This window comes from Embiotoca jacksoni, unplaced genomic scaffold (assembly GCF_022577435.1).
Source record: "Embiotoca jacksoni isolate LCO1_2020_lvr unplaced genomic scaffold, fEmbJac1.0.p SCAF_13, whole genome shotgun sequence".
NCBI lineage: Eukaryota > Metazoa > Chordata > Actinopteri > Embiotocidae > Embiotoca > Embiotoca jacksoni.
In genome coordinates this window covers 16,711,787-16,733,716 of record NW_027185263.1, presented here as the reverse complement: position 1 = coordinate 16,733,716, position 21,930 = coordinate 16,711,787, and the positions used below count along the sequence as shown (strand labels likewise).

Sequence of the window (21,930 nt, the reverse complement as noted above, 5' to 3'; positions counted from 1 at the left end):
ATCCCATCGGAGCACTGCGCCAAACACGAACCCGCTGCACGCGCTCCACCTACCGGCCTCAGCTCGAGCTGTCCGTGACACTTCAACGACTCGCGTGCGCGGAGCGGGCAGCAGCAGCAGCATCCCGGCCGGAAAACAGCAGCACCGCCGCCGCGACACTGAAACAGGTGAGGAGAAGCCGCTGCCTAAAATACTCAAGTATTTGTGACAGCCCCGCCGCTTTTCTCCTTCTTGTCGGCAGTTTGTTGAGTTAAAAGGTTGTAAACTTTACCGTTAACGCTGCTCTGTTGTCGGTGGACATTGAAGAAGCGGTCAGAGAGAGAGAGAGAGAGAGCCGTTGGTGAGCCGTTGGTCCGGGGAGTCTCTACCGCCGCTGACAGCTCGCTGGTTAACGACATTATCAGTCACTGAGGACGTTTCTGTTCCTCTAATGCAACCATGACTGAGCACACACGTCTTTCCTGATACGATAACAACGACTGTCATAAAATTAGCTCAAGGACATATTGGTTTTTTTTTACGCTAATTGAATGTGTCACTGTTTGTTTATGACGTCGTGCCACAGAAAGTCGAATAACACGAGCGTCTCCGGGATGTCATGTCCTGTTGGACATATGTCCTGTTGGACATGGCTTCACAGAACCGTCCTGGAGCGTCTCCGGGATGTCATGTCCTGTTGGACATATGTCCTGTTGGACATGGCTTCACAGAACCGTCCTGGAGCGTCTCGGGATGTCATGTCCTGTTGGACATATGTCCTGTTGGACATGGCTTCACAGAACCGTCCTGGAGCGTCTCCGGGATGTCATGTCCTGTTGGACATATGTCCTGTTGGACATGGCTTCACAGAACCGTCCCGGAGTCTTCACTGGACTTGCTCATGTCGCACCACGCGAACTCGTGAATTCAACAGGATCCCTGCTCTTTTAATGCTCCCCATCTGCTTTATCACCATCTGTTTCATGCATTCAACTCTTATTCCACCATGACTGAGTGAGAGCATGAATGCAGTAAGTGTTGTGATTGTCAAGAGATGTCTGGCAATTCTGAATTTTCTCCCGTGAACGGGATTTCCGACGTGAATATTACTCTCAACCACCCTCAGAGAATAAAGAAACCAAATAAAATGTCATTATTTAGAATAGACTTTACCTTGGCTGTTATTTCTTTAGCCTATATTTTTTGTTAAACCTAGAAGTAGTCAAATTTAAACATGCCTTTGCAAAGTGCAAAGTCTCTCCTGGTTGCTACAAAAATCCGGTCAGCCATACAGTAAAGATCCTGATTGACCTCGGTTTCTTCAGTGGTAGCTACAGCCCTGCACCCGGCCACTCTCTACAATTCATTATCTACATTACAGAGATTTGCATCCGTGAAAGGTTTCCTCTCAGATTTGTATTCAGTGTAGTTGGGCTTTCTTTAGCACCTGCTTCTTGTACGGGACTCTTTCCCTGACATAAACCTGGGAAACTACTGTCCGATAAGGTTACTAATGAATTTCCCAAATTAACCGTGCTGTTTAGGTTTTATGTAAATTTTACATTTTGCTGCCAATAGCAGATTGCCTTTGGAACCACATCAGTGTGCTGCAAGCTGTTTTTCTCCACATGATTAGCCAGCCATTCATTCTTCATTAGATCAGTTTCATGTGAAGCAGTCAAACAAGGCTTTGTTGTGTTTACTGCAGCTATCAGTGCACGTTTGTTGTTTATGTTTTTAATAGGCCCTTAAATGCTTCATTATGGTAGACTATCCTGACTAAGCTTCTGTGTAATTCTACTCTTGCCAGGTAGCATTTACTTGTAAACGACATTACCAAAGTGTCCCAAAAACATCAGATTCAGTGTCTAGAACAGGGAGGCCTGAAGGTTTGATTTGTTTTTGCTATTTTAGTAATGCTAGCTGTGCAGCATAATTGGATAGCTCAATAATGACAAAAGGGAAACGTTACGCTGTAAAATATTCTATTTGCAGAGCTTACGTTGTTGGCCTGTGTTTTTAGAAGAGACCAGCGGTACATGCATGGGTCCTTTTGGGTGAAACCAAATGGGAAACAAATGACAGCTTTCACTTTCTTCTGTTGCTTTTGATTATGCCAGGGAAAAGGGAGTTCAAATAGGAGCACTGCACCAGTCATTTATGATGCCGTCCATGTGAATTTTGTTTGTAGGTAATTAGAGCCTTTGTTTTTCTCATGGTTAACCATCCCAGAAGGGGAAATAGTTGGAAATCTGTCTCTTGTCTTTTGCCCATGCTAGACACCACGGGATGCTGGTTATATGCATGTATGAAATGACGGGCAATCAGACTGTAGTGCAGAGTGGTGGATACATCCACTGTCAAACGCATTTATTGATGGAAGAGGCTCCTCCTGTCTTTTCTCAGTCTTTGATATATGTTGTGAGAGTGTTTGTGGCTAGAAAAATTACATAAAGACAGTTGAAAATAGCTAATGGGATTGAGAAATTTAATAATGGCTTTGTGTTTGTTGTTGATGGAGTTACTCTTGAGTCTTTGTAGTGCCTGCAGCTGTAAATCCTCCTTGATTTTTCTAGAGTTTCACTCATCCTCTGTTCAACTCATTATCCTGCCAGTTCTTGTGATCGGTGGGCTATTTATAGTCCGGGGTTACGTGGGGAGCACCCGTACGGACACGGGTGGAACGGCTTGTTTTGTTAGTCACAAAATGGTATCTGTTGATCTCCTTGACTGCTCTGCTCAATGGGAAGAATTTCAATGTCTGTGTGAGTGTGTGATGTTGTAATGCGAATTCAAGGTCTGCGTTCTGTACTGAATCAGAAATATCTCCTACCACTGCTGGTGTCCTGGAATCCTTTATGATAACCACACTGCAAGGGGACGGTGAGGAGAAAATGAACAGCAACACTAGAGTCCTTCATCTCGATCCTGTAAATGATATATGAAATGAGGCTGGTTGGGGGTGAGGAACAGAATTTAACATGACCTTGTCCAGCTGTGGTAAGAATGGTGAAAGGGAGATACTGCAGTGATGTAGTGCTCGACGCTACGTCAGATGCTCTTCGATCACAGATGCCCAGTTACTTTCTATGGAAGGACAGACCACCATAGTTACCTATGGGTCTCACTCTGGGTCTCACACTCAAATGCATACTGTCCATACCTCCGGTACCTCAATATGACCAGCATGAAATGTGCTTACGACTCATCTAAAAGCTGTTCAGAGATAAAATAGTTTTCATTTCCATAGATGTTGCAAAAAAAAAAAGAAATCAGTCACTTAAGCTTAAATCTAGACTTGGATTTGTATCAGTCCTAAATAAAGAGTGTTTACATCCTTAAATGTTGGTTAGGAAACATCAGTATATTTAAAAATACAGTGTGAGGTTGGGGGAATAAACCGAACAAATAAATGGCCTTGTGGCTCAGTTGGACAATGTCCTGAGTCAGGTCGAGGTTGTTGTAGGTGATGTGTAATTTTAGTCTTTGGGTCTCTTTACAATGTTATTGGCCTCATTTACAACATCATTTTATGATCAAATTTCAGCTTGAGAAAACAGCTGGTATGAAATGTATTTTGAGGTGGAGCTTATCTGTAAACAAACTGAAGCCTGGATGGAGAATATCCTGCTGTCAGTGTCTGCGGGGCAGTTTGGGAAGACTGTGCAGGTCAACAAGTTCACAGACTGTGTCCAGGTTCATAAAGGGATCACCATAGCAACAGTTTCCTTTACATACATTATCAGGTAAAGTCATTAGGAATGAACAAGCCAATGCAGTGTGTTGCTTAAGATGCAAGTTGTTTTGTTGACATGAACTAGTATATGTTTCAAAGATTTCAAATGAGAAAGAGCCCCAAGATCTGTGTAGTTCAAAGTGAGTGGTGATATAGTTAACAAATATTCTCCTGCCTGGTCTGTGGTAGAGAGAAGGTCTGACTGGGTATACTACAGGAGTCCTGAGGGACACGACTGTCCAGTAGGACAGAACAGCAGTGACTTGACATTAACAGTTGAAGCACTTCATAGATACGTATACTAACTTGACTAACAGCTCTTAGGACAGTTATAGTAATAATTGTGTTTGTCTCGTAACCATTCATTTAGCCCCAATTGCTGTTTGTGTGACCCTCAACAATCAAGAATAGCTCTTACACCCTCCAACATGAGGATCATAGGAAAATACAAATATGGTCAGAAAAACATTTCTCTGCTAGGTTTGGCCAGTCAGCTCAATTTCTCCCTCTCGCACACATTCAGAGAGAAGCGATCAGTGTGTTCTGAGAAGAAAGAGTTGTTATCTGTCCTCAAGAGGCGAGGTCTGGTCGGCAGACAGTTGGAGTGGCATGTCCTTTACTGCAGTGGAGGAGGCTTTAATTAAGGAGATAAGAGGAGCTGGACCGATCGGAGCAGGAAGGACGACTTGAGTGGCATTCAGACAGTTGAATAAATAGAAACAAACCTTTTTCTGTCCGGACGTGTGGAAACTCGGTACATTGTCAGCAGGTTGCAGCTACGTTGCGGGATACTTTAACTCGATACTTTTGCTTTGCACAGATGGTCCCCAGCCTCCACAGCATTGCCTGGCACAGCACTTTCACTCTTTTTTTCTTTTTTTCAAGTAAAACGTCATCTACCAGACGGCCAGCGGAGACAAATTCATTGCATTGGCACAAAATGTTTTCTGTCTGAGGGATGTTTGTTTGTTCATGCAGGAAGGTAGCTCCACGTATCTTTTTCCTCTGGCTATGATTTTAGTTCAGGAGCGTCCAGGAAACAGGCCGCATACTTGACAAGCATCGCCGTCTTAACTCGCTGGCTCAAAGGAATGCTACCGTTTTTGTAAATGGGTCGCCTGGGCCACGTCTGAGGTGAAGCACAGATATGGTCTTTACATGTAAATGTGAGGCTTATTTGCCTCCACTGCTGCCTGAGAGAAACAATATCCTGTAAAAGTGTAACATGTGAGTCAAGAGAAGACCAGCCGAGTAAACAGGACGAGCTAGTTTACATGTGTGACGTCTGCACGTGGACGGGGAGTGTCATTAAAAATGTTTGTTTGGTATCTGAATGATGTCGGACCCATTGTAATCTGCATCCGCATGCTTCTCCATACAAGTTAAATTGAACACACCCACAGGGCACATCAAATAGCACTCATGCCACAAGTCTGTGTACTGTTGCAAACTCAGAAGACAGAGAGGGGAACGCTCCTTTAGGGTTGGACAGTAATTCTAGTCCGTGGCACTAATACTATAATGTTCCATTGTGGAAAATCACTGGGCTCTGTTTAGTGGCTATGTTTTTATTCTCTCACAGTCCTCGTGGATGCTGTGCGAGTGTTTCTATGGAATCCGCCCACTCAGTGTACATGTAGCCAGCCAGGCACACTGGAAGGCAGCTGAAGTTTCTGCAACGTGGCTCTGACCGTGTGTTTATCAGACAAGAACTTTGACACCCTCAGAGCAGGAAGTTTGGTCCTCCAGGGAGCCTGGCTCTGAGAAAGATGAAACGGAGGATGAAGCAGATGAAATATGCATGAAGACTGCATCTATCTCAGCGCCTACTGTATGCCTGGTGAATCCAGGATAGAGCAGTTTTTGAGGAAATAATGGATGACTGTGACTGCTGTGAGGTGGCACAGTTCACTGCATCAGTTAGTCCTTGTTTGACTTGGACCAAACAGATCACACTGCTCTTAGTAAGAAGAATATCCAGAAGGAAATAATCAACTCAGCACTTTTCTCAGTAGATCCGCCTTCTTCTCATCTTTTCTTAAACTAAAAGATGCTGATTTAAGCAGCAGCTCTCGTCTTGAGGTTATTTCATATTCAGATGCTTGGAAGTAGCTTTTCAGTGCTTTGGTTAAGAAATTAAAGTATCATACGATGGGGTTCTTGTTCTATTTCTAGCAATAACTAGAATCAACTTGACTTCACAAAGGCAGTTTGCAGGATAGTAAATAGCCTCAAACATATATGATACCTACCACATGTGAACTATTACTTACTAGCTCTTAGTTCAGGATTCTTCATTTCCTGGAGGGCAGTTTGAAGCATTATGTATGTTCATATTTGTTCAGCTATTAATCGTAGTGTGTTTGGCATTATGGCTTTGCTCAATTCTCAAAACCTGCTATGACAACAGAAAAATGGCACGTGTGCTATGTTGTTTTGTGTGAAACTATGTTACAATTCCCCTAATACCACTTTTTGCATCCTGTTGCATACTACTTTCACATCCCTCCAGACTAAAGGGGAACACAGAGGGAGAACAGAGACCGTCTCACAGCATGGGACACAACCTAATCCCACACTCTTCCTGTTTCACTTTAGCTGACATAATGACTTTGCACAAGCTGCTTTTCTTTATCCAGGTGCTGTACAGATGCTTCAGAGCTGCCGACGTGGTCAGGTTAATTATACCTCAATGTGTGCGAACGCACATATTCTCCTGTCACCTTTGCCAACTGAAACATTATTGACTCCAATAATACTTTGATGTTAAAGTGAACTGGATCTTAATTCTGCGGTGTTATGTGTTTTTAAATGGCAATAGTAATCGGTTCTGTAGCTCTAGTGCAGACGGGCATTTGTTCAGCGGTTGTTATGGTAATGTGATACCAGTAGTAGCAGTAACAACACCAGCAGAAGCATCAGACAGATCATCTCTGCTTTCATTTGCAAGGAGTTTAATTTCAGTACTCTTGATACACTATATTTAGGATCCAGCTAGTTTGAAATGTTAGACGTCATCATAGCTATACTGTAAGGTTTTAGTCCAAATTAGACTGCAATACCAACACATTGAATTGTGTTTCTGATATCAGTTCATCTTTATGTACAATTGTTTCACCATCTGCTACATCAATAGTGTAAAAAACCAACAGCTTGCTTAACTAATCACCATCTTAAAGCTGAATCAGACAAATTTAACAGAAAATATTTTTCAATCTCTCACTGAAGTTGCCCAAACTTCCTGTTCCTTACTGGCACACTGCTGAGTGCTCAGTGAAATCATAGCGCAATGTACTTAAATATATCTATTTTAAAAGCGATATCTGTATTCTGTTCATTTTGTGTGGCTTCATGAAGCTTTCCTCATTTTTAGTAACAATACATTTTGTAGAGAAAACTACATTATTGAATCTTCTCTTATTTTGTCAAATAGTTTCCACATCTTGCCCCAGTCATCCCCAGAAGGCTTTAATTCAGTGAATTCTGGAGTAATACCACAAACATCTTTAGCGTATTAATCTAATATTTCAATTCTCGCACATTACCATTTTTTCCTGCACAAAAATGCAACTTGACATTGCATTTGTAATCCTCCAATACGGTATCTTTTTAAATAATTCTCATTTTGGTTGCAGTTGCTTCAACTTTCACGTGCACAATGTGCATTGAATAGGATGTATTTTTAGGCAAACACTCAGCTGAATCACCCTCTTTGCACATTTGATATTTGTTGTGACATCCTGTATGACAGCGTTGTGTCTGTGTGGGAGTCTGACTCAGTGCTCTTTCCTTTCGACAGAGAGGAAAAAGGAAGAGATTGAGAGGCAGGTGCTGCTTACTGTTTGAGCTTCAGCTTGCCTGCGGTTGGTTTTGTCGGGGAAGAGTGGTTGTCAGCGGTCCGTCCACTCAGACACTTGTATCACAATATGACAAGAATCCCCTAAGAACCATTTCAGCCATTGATTATCCAGCCATTGATTATCCAGCCACATGGCTTCATGTTACATCATCATTTATTAAAAGTTGGCCTGTTTTATACTTCAGGGGTCTCCTGTTTCATCATTCACCCTCTCTTTGTGTTCAGTTTTAATTTACGCAGACGGTTTGACAGGATGGAAACTTATCCCAATTGGAAATTCTGTGAAACATCCTGATATTTTTTAAGTTAACTCTTTGTATGGCTCAGAAATGTTCAGTGTACTTACTGGTATTTACTGGTCTCTCCTTACATTTTGAGTGGACGTGGATGTGATCTGAATAAAGTGGTTCTTCATTCTCCTCGTTCTTCCAAGTCTATGTTTCCTATTAGACACGTTGGATTGTATTTTGTTCATGCAACAAAAACACTATTACCAATTCTAAAGCCTCCACAGGTGCTCTACCAAATATCTAAACACCTACTAGATGGATGGCAACAGAATTTGTACATTGGACGTTTAACTTGTTTTTGGAGTAGGAGTAAACTTGCGTGGTTTTGAGTGAAATGTTTCGACAACGATTGCCTGGCGTGCTGAAATTAAAACAATCTTCAGCTGGCTCACAACACCTGCTCTTGAGGGATCTATTTTAAATGTTGTATTTGAAATAAAGAAAAATGTCATCTTTTGTCAGTATTTTTGAAACATTGTTCTCCTCAGTCACGTTGGTTCAGCACAGCAGCCATCCATAAAGGGTAAACAGGAATATAAAACAGTCAGTTATATCAGATGGCCTCACACATCTTACACATATTAAAATAACCCAGTAGGTAGATTGTTAACTACAACTGTTTGTAGCATCATGATATTTGGTGTCAACAGCCAAGGATTTTCTGGTGTATACTTCTTGCAACACAGACACACGTGACCACTGGAGCAGTGAACAATCATGGAAGTGGTGCAAAGTTCAGACACCATCTAAGAAGGCAGCAATCCATTCGTGTCCTCGGTGGCAACATCCCAGACCGAGTGTAGTCGAACGTGCGTGGTGAAAGTCAAATCACACTCCGTATCTGTATCTGAAGCTGGGTGCGAAACTGTATGTCATGCCTTGAAAAGCCTGCTGAACTGTTACTCAACTCTCTGCTGCGCCCTTTTGAGAGGCTGTTTTTGTGGTGGTGTAGGGGTGTGGTCAGACCAAGTTCCTCAGTTTACCACTTGCCACAAACTGAAGCTTGTTTCATCCCGGCCCAGAGTGCAATACGCTCTCTACCCACTTGCTCTACGGCCTTGGCATGCTGTATGTTGTGGGATCCAAATTAGACCAGCATGGGAGAGCATAAATTGCTGACCCCTCCACAAATGATCCACCCTCATATTACGGAGTGTTTCTGAGACAAAGATTGGCTTTGTCAGTGTTGGTAGCTGTGGTTTGAGCCCAAACAGCCTACAAATAATTTGGAAATAAAGAACTCAAAACAATGTCATAAATCAATCTTTGTTTTTCATCTTTAGTTTTCAGAATCGACTTCAATGAGTTAGACCAGACTCGGATGCAGTGCACAACATTTTCACTGAAGCAGCAAGAGCTTGTTTCACACTTTTGTTTTTTCTTATTTAAGAATACAATAGAACGGTTGTCTTTCCTACAACCTGCTCACATGGTCCCGGGTTAAATCAAATTGCAAGCCACTGGCCAGTGAACAAAGTATAAAAAAAACCCTGCCTTTCAAACAACAGCGGTTTAGGCTGTGGGATCAATGAGTCATTACAATTATTCAGGCCAGGTATCTCACAGTAATGTGGAGGTCACATGTTGAAAACCTGTTACTCCCCTTAATCCATTCTCCCTTCTTCACTGTGTGAGTAACAGTCTGGAAAAACTGAGAGAGGGGAAAACGTGCCCACGGCTGAGACCCTATCACTCTGCTGCTCTTAGCATGAGAGTGAAAGAGGCAACAGCACACAGCACAGCGGTTGGCAGCCTGCAGTACTTCCTCATCCTGACGGCTGCAGGGAGGCAGACAGTCGTTGCTTCTGACCTTTCGTTTTGACCTCAGACTCTGTAGAGCGCCGCGAAGGACAAATATTTAGTGTTGCAGAGCACTCAGGCATCCAGTACCAAACACGTGAATGAGCTGCACCACTGGGTTTTTTTTCCTTGAGCATTTTCTCCAATGGCACCAATATGTCATCGCCCTCTTTCTCATTACTAACTACAGTAAGCTCCCAGATGACGTGCCAATGTGTTGCTATATCTTTAGTCCTTGTTTTGAAGCTTTAACGGACGGATAAAGTTGATTTTTGATTGAAGTTGACATTTGTGATTGTTGGATTGGAAATGAAAAGCCTCAAATAGGAACAACTGAGGTCACTTTACATAATAAGTCAGGAAGAAAGTGTCTGAGACCATCTGCTGCTGATATTTCTGCCAGGTTTTTCACATTTCTGTTTACTACTACAGTACATTTCTGAAGGGGAAATATGGGCTGAGCTAAACTTTGCAATCCATAGTCTGTGCAGAGGTAGTATTTAACCAAAGGGTGCCCTATATAGGATGTAGGCTTATGTTATGCCTGCAGTATGTTATATTGAGTTGTATTTAGCTGTTTTCTGTTTCTGTTTCTGCTAACCACACAGCCAGACAGGAAAGAACATGAGAAGATGTGATGATGTCGAGTGAAAATTCAAACAAGTGTCTCGTGTCTTTTCTTTTTCAAATGTAGCCACTGCGGTTCGAAGCATATCAGATGCTGAGTAGTTGAATCATTCATATTGCTGCTTTTTGTGGTCTGTTTGTCACAAGTTGTCAGTGTGTAAAGTAGACATGTTAATGCCTGTAGTATGATGGTAAAGAAATACCTTAAATAAACATAGCTTATGGTTGGTTATGCTTTGCGATGTTTGAATCTCTTCAATGTCATTCTCTGTGGATCGAGTACAAAGGCGTGCATCATACCTGAATGCACTTTGCCTAATTAAGTACCATCACAGGAAGGCAGCAGGTTTTACAGTCTGTTGTTTGCAGAACTGCAGTTTCCCTTTCAGATCTTTTTTTTTTTTTTTTTTTTTTTTAAAGCTCTGCATAAATCACATTGACAGGAAGTTCATTCTTGTGCACAGAGAGTTCCTAGTTAGGGATGGATGCATTTCACTTCCATGTGCTCCATACTGTACCTAAACACATCCAGGGAACATTTAAATTGGAGTGCACATCCACTGTTCTTCACTGTACCATAGCCTACATTTAAGGTAAAAAGAATTGTCAATACTGGAGAGCTTTCCTCTATGATCTAAGGCGATTTGTGGGTTTGGAAAGCTGAGTTGTTCAAGTTACATATTTGTGCAATTCATTTCACATACAAGATGGGTTTTTTGTAAATAGTGCTGCGTTTGCATACAGTAATTATGAATATTTTGTCTGCTTGTCCTATTTTTGCTGCGCAGTATGAGGCTGCGTCCTCAAATGATTATAAATGCACATCTTTTCAGTGAAAATATATATAAATACCTATCGAACGTGAACAAATGAAGTAGAGTATTGTTTGACTTGTCACATTTGTTGAGGGTTTTTTCTATCTGAAATCGATCTGATTTGGTGAGCTGCTTACTTTCTGTATCAGTGTTGATGTGTCTTGTGTAATGAAAGCCGGTCGTCTTCTCCCACAGGATCGTATCAGATCAGATGATTGTGTGAGAGGTTGTTTCATCCAGACCCAAACTGATAACTTTCAGTTGCTCCTGACTCCTCGTGCTTTCTTCTTATCTCCTTTCAACAGTTCAGCAGCAACTATCAGAAATTCTCTGAAAAGCTCCTCCACCACTCTGTCCCATATTCAGCCTTTACATTCAGCTTCCCATTTTTGGAAGCAATATAATTAAGGCAAGATGACAACCCATTACTTATTGCTGTGGGGACTACAAATTATATGTGGTGGTCTCATTTGGTGATTTTTAGAGAAAATTCCATTTTTATCTTTTTACGAGCTGTGTTTAAGTAACATTGTCATCATCTTACATGTGTGTTTTGTCAGTCAGTGAAGGCTGTATTGTAGTAAAAGTCAGTAAATGTCTCTCGTCTTTGTCAGCCGAGCTGATTTTAGAATGAGATACCTCATCCCACTCTGTGTCTTAACTTTTGGTTTGTTCAAGTTTAAGATACGGCCCTGCTGTCTGTCTCTCAAAGAGTTTTGGCTTTCACAACTAGGTCGTTGTAGAGTAAGTGGGGCACAGTTCTGGCTCCTGAGAATCATATCTCTGCAGAGGAGCATAGAGAGGTCGTATTAGCAGAATTGAGTTCTGCAGTGGTTAAGGAATGTGAAAACCAAGTGCGTTAGGCTTTTGCATATTATAGGCTTATAATTGCAAACATTACATTATTGTTTCTACAAAATGTTTGGTTGTGTCGAAGTTCCCTGTTTTTGAAAAATGAAAGTGATTTGATCTCAACTGGGACATCCTCCATTTCACCTCATTTCCTCATTTAAACTCCACTGAGATCAGAGCAGGTTGAGAAGCAGGTCAATCGTTTGCTCGGCAATGAGTCATATAAACTGATCAGAGGGGGAGGTAAGGCATCACAGCCAAGGTGTTCGACTACCAGGCCACGCAGCAATAAGTCACAGGATATCGCCTGATGACGCCTAAGTATCATATGATGGGCCAGCAGGGAAACACATGATCTCATACAGGCAAAAAAAACAAAGTGCATATAGTGTGTTTTAATCAGATGAGTGCTTAAGGACCCACAAATGTTCTCTAATAAAATTGCTGTGTACAGTGCACCAAAATGTGATCTGGTACTTCCATTTTATTGATGTGGATGTCCTGTGCTGTATGTTCTTTGGGTTGGTTAGTGCCCACCATACTGCTTCAATTATTCATTATAAGATTATGTGTAGGTCTGCTGACTACTGGTTACGGCAGCATCATTTATCCTGCTCTAAGCTGTTGTAGGACATACAGAGTTAAGAGCAGAGGGACAAGCTGTGCTTCCTGACAGCCCTGTCCTGAGTTATCTTGTTCTCGTGCTTGCAGAGATGAGAGGGTATCCTCATTGACAGCCCAGTGCCACTCAGAGGCAAAAGATCAGGTTACCACAACCCTGATCAATGAGTCAGCCAGTCCTCTGGGAGCTACACAGCTCTTTACCCACTCTCCTTGGTTAAGTGCACCTCCTTCCATTTCCCAGATTTTCCCCGATGAGTGCATTTCCTTCTGGACATCAAATACAAACTCTTAACAGTCACTCTGACCACATCCTGTTGGAGTTTGAAAAAAAAAAAAAATAAATCCATTATTTTGCTACTTATTGACCATATTGCTTACAGAAGGAAGACAGGTGTGGCCGTAGTTGTCTGCATACCTCCTACTAGATGTATGGAGATAGTGTCAAGTCTTGGTTATTGCCACTGTTTGAACAAATCAGATAAGAGATTCTGTTTTTTCTCCTCCCTCTGGCAGGAAATGGTTCAATAGTGCTGCTGCTGGAATAAGCTGAGCTGACCTAAGAGGTGCCTCTTAGTTTGTGGATTTTGGAAGAGCAGTAAATGCCAGGGAGTGCTAATACAGTATCGTTATTATATGAAACCTGAAGCAAATGTGCTGCCTATTATTCTGTGCTTCCTCTTAAAGTTTATGCAGCTGTGGTGTTTGACGGAGTAATTATGTATTTGACCCTGATCTATTTTTTTGTAAGATTATTGCTTAAAAGTATTTGAACTGTAATGTTATGTTTGTATTTTAGATATTTTTGTGCTGTGATGGTGTCCTCGATAATTTAGATCGAGTGTGCCCCACAAATTACACTTCAGCTTTGGTCAAAATTGATCAATTGTGCTTCTTGTTTTGTTATTATTATAAGGTTTTATTTAATAGATTCATTGTAGTCTTCCAGTTACAAGTATGTGAGGCTAAAAATAAAATGATCAACAAAGAGAACTTTTCAAAAGCCAGTTTCACTCTGTGAAAGAGACTTGTTTGTTGTTCAAAGAGCTTTTTGTAGTTAATGGAAAATCACGTGTTCATATTTCAGTGTTACTTATGGGTGCCTCTTGGGCACTGGTTAAAGAGATGAGCCATCAGTAAGACTGTCCTGGACCGCTGTTTTGAAAGAATCTGCCTACATACTGCAGTGAATTCACACGTTCTTTGATGCTATTTCTTTTCCAGAAAAGAACCATTCAAAGGTTTCTCACTGTATTCAACAACTTTGTCTTTTCTCTGGACTTTTCTCAGGTGTAGTTTTCTGACACCCAGTCATGCTGAAAGCGGGCGCCACCAAGGTGGGGCTGCCCAAGGCGGGACTCCCAGACAGGATGAGGACGCCTTCTTTGACTTCCTCTTCCTCCACCACCACCACCTCCACAGCCATGAAGACCTCCAGATCCTCCAACACGCTGGCCTCAGACCAGCGTCTCAGCAGGGTGAGTCACAAGCACACTGCAATCATCCACTACAAATCATCTCTGAACATTAATATGACCTGATTCGACCTTCAGTACTTTGTCGGTACTAACAGCAGATGTGTTCCTAGCTGAAAAGAGCCAGCAGTGATGATGCCTTGACAAAGCCTGCACTGGGAGCTGCTGCGTCTGCCTCTCGGATGAAGAAGACTGTGACCACTGGAGCCATCTCAGATCTAGCTGAGGCTCGCCCTCGCAGTCTGTCAGGTAGGAAAATACAACTCTGAATGAATAGCTTCAAATGCCTCAATTTAGAGACTTTCTCGGATGAAAAAAAGCCCCTGAAAACCAGGGGAAAAGCTGTGATACCCATAAATGATGGATGTGGTCAATATTTTGTGTCAGAGTTGAACTAACCACTCGCAGCCACTAGAGGGCCACAGTATGTCATTAAACGTTGTCTGTTATATCTCCCAGAGGCTGGTGGTAATCCACAGCTTGAGAGATGCTCCCTTTTACACTTGTGTCTTTAGTTGTTTCTTGTTTCATTGGCACTCGTGAGGTGCAGGTGGCTGATGACTGAGGTTCTCAAGGGTTTTGGTCCAAAACTTAGATACTGGAAGCATTCATAGTCGTCTCCTCAGACAACATCTGCTCAGCCGTGTGAACAGCAGGATCTGTTTTGGATGACAAATGAGGAAAAAAGTTGTTTTTTTTCTATTCATGAGGATTGCGATTTTATTGGCTGGTCTTTGGGCGTTATTTGGTTTTCATGTGGGAAATGTTTATGTATGCTTGTATAACGGAACACTGTGTGGTTATATATGTGTTGCTTTATGCTCTTATTAACATATTAGGGTCTGTTTCGCCTCAGATATGAGTTAACAATTTAGACAACTGAAAATGAAAACACTACCAGGCAAAGTGGAGCCTCTTTGTGTTGACAGAGCATTGCTGGATACTAAAGAAGAATGTTCCTGATATATGCAAAAATCATACACTTTTAGATTTCAGAAGTACATTTGTACAAGTTTTAAGTGTAACAACAGTCTTATTGATGAAATAGTAATGTAATTCATGAAAAGCTTTCAGCATGAAAATGACTGAGATCCTCCAAATTTAGTTTGTTGGATAAAAAAGTGTGTGTTGCCCAGTGTTATTGTTCTCATGAATGAAATGAAATCTCAGTTAGGTCTGAAATTACCAATAATCTTCATTATCTATTTATATGATGACTTTTTTGATAAATCAATCATTTCATAATTTCTATAAAATACCAGAATAAAGTAAAATAAAATGCAAAAGTTTAATTTCCTTGACTCTAATGAATATTCAAATTCCTTGTTTAGGCCAACAACAAATAACATTAACTTTACAATCATATTTGTCAAATGAGAATCTTATTTACATTTTTGCCTGAAAAAAACCAAACCCATCAATCAATTATCAAAAGATGCCCATTCTTTTCCTGAATGACTAATTGATTAATCAACTACTTGTTTAGGCTTTTATCTGAAAGTATTGCATCATAGAAACATACTTTTAAAGGATAACTCTCCTTTATATGCCAAATGTAATGTGGTTATTATTTTTCTATGGACTGTGCATTACTGTGCACTTTGGTTCTGGAGGTTTCTGGAAATGATTCCGTTTTTTGTTGTTGTTGTTTTTTTTATTTGGTCTGAATGTTTGAGAGGATTCACGTAAAAATCCAGTTTGTTGGAAAGCTGCTGTAGATTTGCTCTGCTTGCCTCAATATTTGCTGTTTTGTGCCAGTTGTCATTTCCCCAAATCTGAGAGGAAGACCGTGCAGAGTTTGGACAACCCATAATAGTCACATTTATGGGAAATAATGCAGGTTGAATGCAATGCAGTTTTTTGGTTTGGGAAAAAATGAATAGGACTTTAATGTGAAGTGTTATTCAGCCACCTACTGTATAGTAGCATACTGTGTTCATCCCATTCATATGTGGTCTTTGCAATTGGTGTTTATTGATTAAATCATATGCTTTATTTTATCATCTTTCCTAGTCACTGAAATACAGTATAATATTAAAAGGTTTTCCATGTCATGAAGGACTTCTCAGGGTTTTTATGATCTTTTTACTTGTCTTATTATTGTCTTTTTTAGTACTGTAGCCAGGTATGCTCTGCTGGATAAACAGAGCAAGTTGATGTTATACCAAAACATGTATTACATGTAGGATAAATATGGTGGTTGATAACAACAGGGATTTGTTTTCAGTAATTAATGTTGTTCGCAGCACACCCTTGGAAAATGCTGCGTGTGGGAGATAGCTGTGTTTGTTTATGGCGGTCCATTCACTCAGTGTGTAGATGCTGTGCTCTGCTGAATTTCTTCTTCAAAGGGCTCTTGTGCTAAAGCGAAGATAATTGAATTCTACTTGACAAAAGACTCCGGAGGAGCTGAGAAACCATGGCCAAGTGAACCTCTCGGTTCTTTCAAACACAATTAGACCATGATCAGCTTTCACTGGATTTGGCTCTAATTAACCAAAGTTTGTTTTTTCAAAGTGTTTTCACACCCAAGGACGAGCACAGATTCCCCCTTTGTACGGTTCATGATGAATACGTTACTCTTCACGTACTGAGCCTGGCCTAGTTCTTCTAGGAAATCTTCTGGTTAAAAGTTAAAGACAGGTATATACATTGCATATATATATATATTTTACATAAGGGATGCTACTCTCCACGATACAAACTGCAGCCATATAACAACATGCAACTTTAAAGATATGTTGACCCTTCATATTGAGCTTGTTTTGCTTTCTGATCGCTGATCCTAATACAGTGCAGAAGCCAAATCATCTGTAACAAAATGTAACCCTCTGCTTTCTAGCTTCAAACACAGTTTACCAACTTTATACCTTTTTATGTGGCTAAATCCAAAAACATGATTTGATTTCATCAAATGTTTTTCATCTAAATAATTCGATTCTTCTTACAGTCATTCACTATTTCATAATACACACTTTGTAAGCAAACACATCTCAAATGTGTACTAACATGCAGATCGTAACCTTGCGTACAGTTGTAGGACAGTCATGACACGCGAGGATGCTTTTGCTTTGTGGTTGCCCTCAGGGCAGCGGTGTTGTTCTGCACCTGGGATGAGACTCAACACCAGTGCACATCAAGACAGATGAAGACAGACAATGGGTGGATATGTCAAACTGGTTTTACAAAAGAAAGCTGACCAGGATGTAGAAAATCAAATCTGACACCTGAATAAGTGGCGATAGTTAACCGTGCGTGAGAACAGTGGCAATCATCATTCAGTCCTCTGCTTCGAATACTAAGTCAGTGAGCCTGACTTGAGAGTTCTTCTGAAATATTCACACGGGGGAAATGACACGATTTGAATTTAGATTGGGGTGGTGCTCTTTGGTATTTTGAACTCTTTGAGATGTATTACTCTCAAATGTCTTGAGTGTTTGCATTTACTGATGTGGAAGAGAAGAGAACTGTCTGTTAGATGTTAGAAGAAGATTTAGGTGGGTGAAGAGAGAAGTAAAAAAAAAATAAAATAAAAAAATCCAGAATTAGCATTTTGACATTTTGGGATAAACATGGTGACTGGTGACACTGCGGCGTGTCTTCAGGCTTGCCTTCGTGAGATTGTCACCCATCGGGTTGGACGTAAACAGATGAGCTTCTCCCTGGCGGATTTGTGACATTACGCAGTGACAAGAAGCTATCAGGGCTTACTGGGCTCGAAGGCAGAACTGTCATCGTAGCCGTCAAGCGGTAATCGAGTGTTTTCTCTGAGGCCGTCCAAGTGTATTTTATATTCTGTGGATGTACGACAGAATCCTTACTGAGTGGTGGAGCATACTCGTGTTGCACGGAGTAAGAAACATGATTAAGCAACAACCATCCGTTTTGATTAAGTGTAGGAATAAAGGCTGCCGTGGGAAGATGTGCCTGCATATTGTGCTTGCATGGAAAAGCTAATAAACAAACATAACATGATTCTAATGCTATCGAGTTCTATTTTTAGGAGAGGCCATGTCAGCACATTGTGTTAAATTCTGTTTAGTGCAACAGTCAGTGTTCAGACATTAGACTGATCTCCTTTTCATGGATGAAATCAACTCTCACTCGCTGCAAATATTTTTCCTCATGATACACACTCTCACAGTGTTGGCTAAAAAGCTCCACTGGCTGACCGTCTGGCCCCGCCCTCGCCTGCCCTCACAGCATGCCGTGCTAATGAGTCAAAACTGTTATTTTTGCTAATGGAGTCTTGTCCCAATCTCAGTTGGCACTTTACCAACTCTACCGTAATGTCAGACAACGGGTTAAAACCCAGCCTCATCCTGATGACTTATTTAAGACATGTCATCAATAATTCAGTAAAGCTTTCACTCAGAGAGGAGTCCCAGTAGAGTGTGCAAGGAGAGACGGAGGGAGATAAAACTGCCCTGTTCTATAAATAACAGGCCTGAAGGGGATGACTGCAGGACATAACTTTATAAATGGCAACCTCATTGATGGGCGCTTTCCTCTTTCTTTACCTCTGTTCACTTCATGTTTTCATCTGTGTGAGTGGACTGCTCGTAACAAAAATATCCTTCAGTGAGTCATTGGATCTATTGACTGAAGTCCTTTTCTTTCAGTCACAGGAAGAGTCCCAGTTCATATTTGAGATGTTTCTGCTTTAGCATGCATCCACCTTTACGTTACAAACATATTTGCAAGTCATGTGACACTAAGTGATCCATGTGTTGAGACATTTTGTTCTTCCAGTAGTGATCAAGAGTCAGCAGCTGTGGGTTCACATCCAATGACAATGACCATCATGGAAGTATAATATTTATTGTTGAATGTTAAATATATCTGTTATATAGATAAGTAAGTTTGAGATATACTATAGAACCTATATGTAGTCAATTCTGTAGGAACTATACAAATACAAAAGTACAACAGAGTACAGAAGTATATCATGTTAAATTGACCTGGTTGCAGCTCTTTAGCCCTAGTTACCAGTCTGTTGTGGCCAGTGCATTGTACTTCTCTGTGGTCTGCTGGGGGAGCAGCATTGGAGCCGGAGACACCAACAGACTTAACAAACTGGTTAAGAAGGCTGGCTCCATCATTGGCTGCAAACTGGACAGCCTGGAAAAGGTGGTGGAGAGGAGGACACTGAACAAACTGTTATCCATGTTGGATAATCCTGACCACCCTCTCCACCACCTGCTGCAGGGACAGAGGAGGACGTTCTCCAAAAGACTCCTCCAGCTCCGCTGTCACAAGGACAGATACAGGAGATCATTCCTGATACAGGAGATCATTCCTGCCCACTGCCATCAGACTGTACAATAACTCACCTCTGGCAAAATCCATCACACAACAATAACACTGTTGGTTGTCTGTTTTTCTTGTTTGTTTAAATATATATATATATTAAAAAAAAAACTTTGCACTATTGTTTCGTTAGTTTTAATTGAATTTAATTATTTTATTCTATTTTATTGTATATACTGTGCATTTTTATATTAAATATTTTTTACTGTTATTTTATTGCTTTCCTGTATCTATTAATGCTGCTGTAGCGAAAACAAATTCTCCTTGGGGATTAATAAAGTAACTACCTACCTACCTACCTACCTACCTATCTATCTAGTTCCCAGTATATTACATGTTACACTTGTCCGTATTTCATAGCATCTTTTATAACTTGTTTCCTTGAGACAAAAGTTGACCAAAAAAAACCAAAAATAAGTGGAGTTGTTGACACCATTAAATTTGAAAACACATGCACCTGCCAGTTTTACTGTTTCTGCTGCAAGGCATCATTCTCCTGAGTCACGTTTGTCACTGCAGTGTTGTCTCAATGTAAGACCCAAGTTAAAACAAGGAATATTGACATGTTGTCTCATACAGAGACTTTTTAACTGTTTGTTTTCTGCTTATGTTATTGCTGTCATGATCACCATTTGTCAGGAACTAGTCAACGTTTGTTACATGCTGGATTCTTCATACTGACTCAAAAGCATCTTGTGGAGGTTGTTGATTTACAGGAGAGCAACTTTATTTATTGACTCATTGCCTGAATATCTATCAGCCAAACACTGGATGTTAATTTTGTTAACTTCCAGCCTCTGTTGCTGTTAACCTGTGATGGAGTAGAGGAGTGCCTTAAAGGGCAGTACCACTGAGGGCCTCTAGGGGCTGGCTCTAATAGACTTCCATTCAAAAAGCATGAGCTACTCTCATGAAATAAAAGTACATACATTTTTTTCTACAGGTCATTGTGGTGTCTGTTGTAAATTCTCTCATCCTCATCAGTGTTCTGGTGGTACATTTAACAATAATTCCACAATTGTTCAAATGCGAGGCCTCAAAGAGAGGTATGTTTGGGAGGGAGCTTAGCTTGATTGACATGCCTGGGGTGCAGTCAGATTGCTGTTGTAGGTGGGCATGCATAGTGTCCCCGAGTTCTCAGTCAGATCCACCGCTCCCTTCTCCTTAGCTCCACCCTCTTGTCTAAATATGGTCACTTCCATCTCTAAAACACTAAGAAGGCAACGGCCAAAATACCAGTCGAGCCCTCAACACGGCAGCTCACAAATCAATCTTAGTTATCTGCCCCACGTGGACTGACTTCCTGTTTTCTATTAATGACCTCACAGCTTGCTTGTACCATTTCCTCATGGCACCAATTCACAGTCCGAACAAAAACGAAGATGTCTGTCCGCTACAAGTGTCAGTTTATCCTGGTTAACAATGAAGGGTAAGCAGAGCAGGGAAACAAAGGTGAGCTGCAATATATTATGTGTTAGTTTTACCCCACACAACCCAGACACCAGACTCAGCCGGAGCCTGTGGTCCCAGCAGGGTCCTGTTTGCCTGCATGTGTCAGTGTGAGAGAGGCAGGGTCCTTGAGCTCCCCATATCTGTCAGATAAATTAATCAAACATGCCTCGGTCCACTGGGACACCTCAGCCTGCATAAGCACTCAGCCATGACAGACAGACACACACTGACACAGGCAGTAGAAAGACATGCATGCTCGCACATGCAGACAGACGTCAAAAATATGCATGCTAAATTACTCACACCTTTACCTTCCATGCTTCCTACAGTGCCCTGTCCAAGTCTAAATATACTCTATAGTATATACAGTATGATAATGTGCTTCTCCATTTATTATGCATACCCTGTAAAGAAGACTATGGTAAGTGGGAAAAGCTTTACTATACTCAATACAGAGCATCTACAGGGCTTCACTCTAAGCCCAGAATTAACACTGTATTTACACATCTGGCATCAATTTGCACATAAACACACCTGGCCCCTTTTAGGTTTGTTGACCAGAGTTTTGACATTAAGTTTGAGATTCCTCTCCTGAGAAGCTTGTGACCCCAGCGAGTCCCCGAAAGACACAGGACAGAGACAAGGGGTCTTGCCAGATTTTGAAAGAGGCCTGTTGGACCCACAGAGATGGACGTCCTGTGGTGAGGAGAACATTCTTAGTTGGATTAGAGGCATGTTTGTTTACCAATGTGGATCTGCTGCTCCAAGATGAGGAGAGAGGAGAATATAAAAGAAGGAAGAGGAAACTATACCAGCCGTTAATGCAACAGTCATATGACATGAACAGGCTTGGAAACAGTCGCGTACAGCGTCGTATCAAAGGGCTGAATATTCAACCTGACATGGGCAGAATCATGCAGCTAACTAGACCTATCTTGCAGCTATTACAGCATTTTTTTTAAAGGCTTTTCTGGTTGCAGCTTGGAATATTTTATGAATCAAATGCATATTGAGCAAAAATGCATCGATAACTATAAATGCCCATTACGTTATTATTCTGCTCATCATTTCATTTCCATGGCTCTTTTGAGCAGGGAAACACAAAAGAAATAAG

At 41.2% G+C, this 21,930-nt stretch overlaps 1 protein-coding gene across 1 annotated transcript in view; it reads left to right on the top strand.

Moving 5' to 3' along the window:
* The first annotated feature begins 63 nt into the window (after positions 1–63).
* Positions 64–21,930, top strand: part of specc1 (sperm antigen with calponin homology and coiled-coil domains 1) — a 75,276-nt gene continuing 53,409 nt past the window's right edge. Inside the window, exons 1-3 of the mRNA XM_069146970.1 lie at positions 64–167; positions 13,870–14,057; positions 14,168–14,303. Coding sequence (XP_069003071.1) covers positions 13,893–14,057; positions 14,168–14,303 — 301 coding nt within the window. The 5' untranslated portion in view covers positions 64–167; positions 13,870–13,892. The remainder of the gene's footprint in view (positions 168–13,869; positions 14,058–14,167; positions 14,304–21,930) is intronic.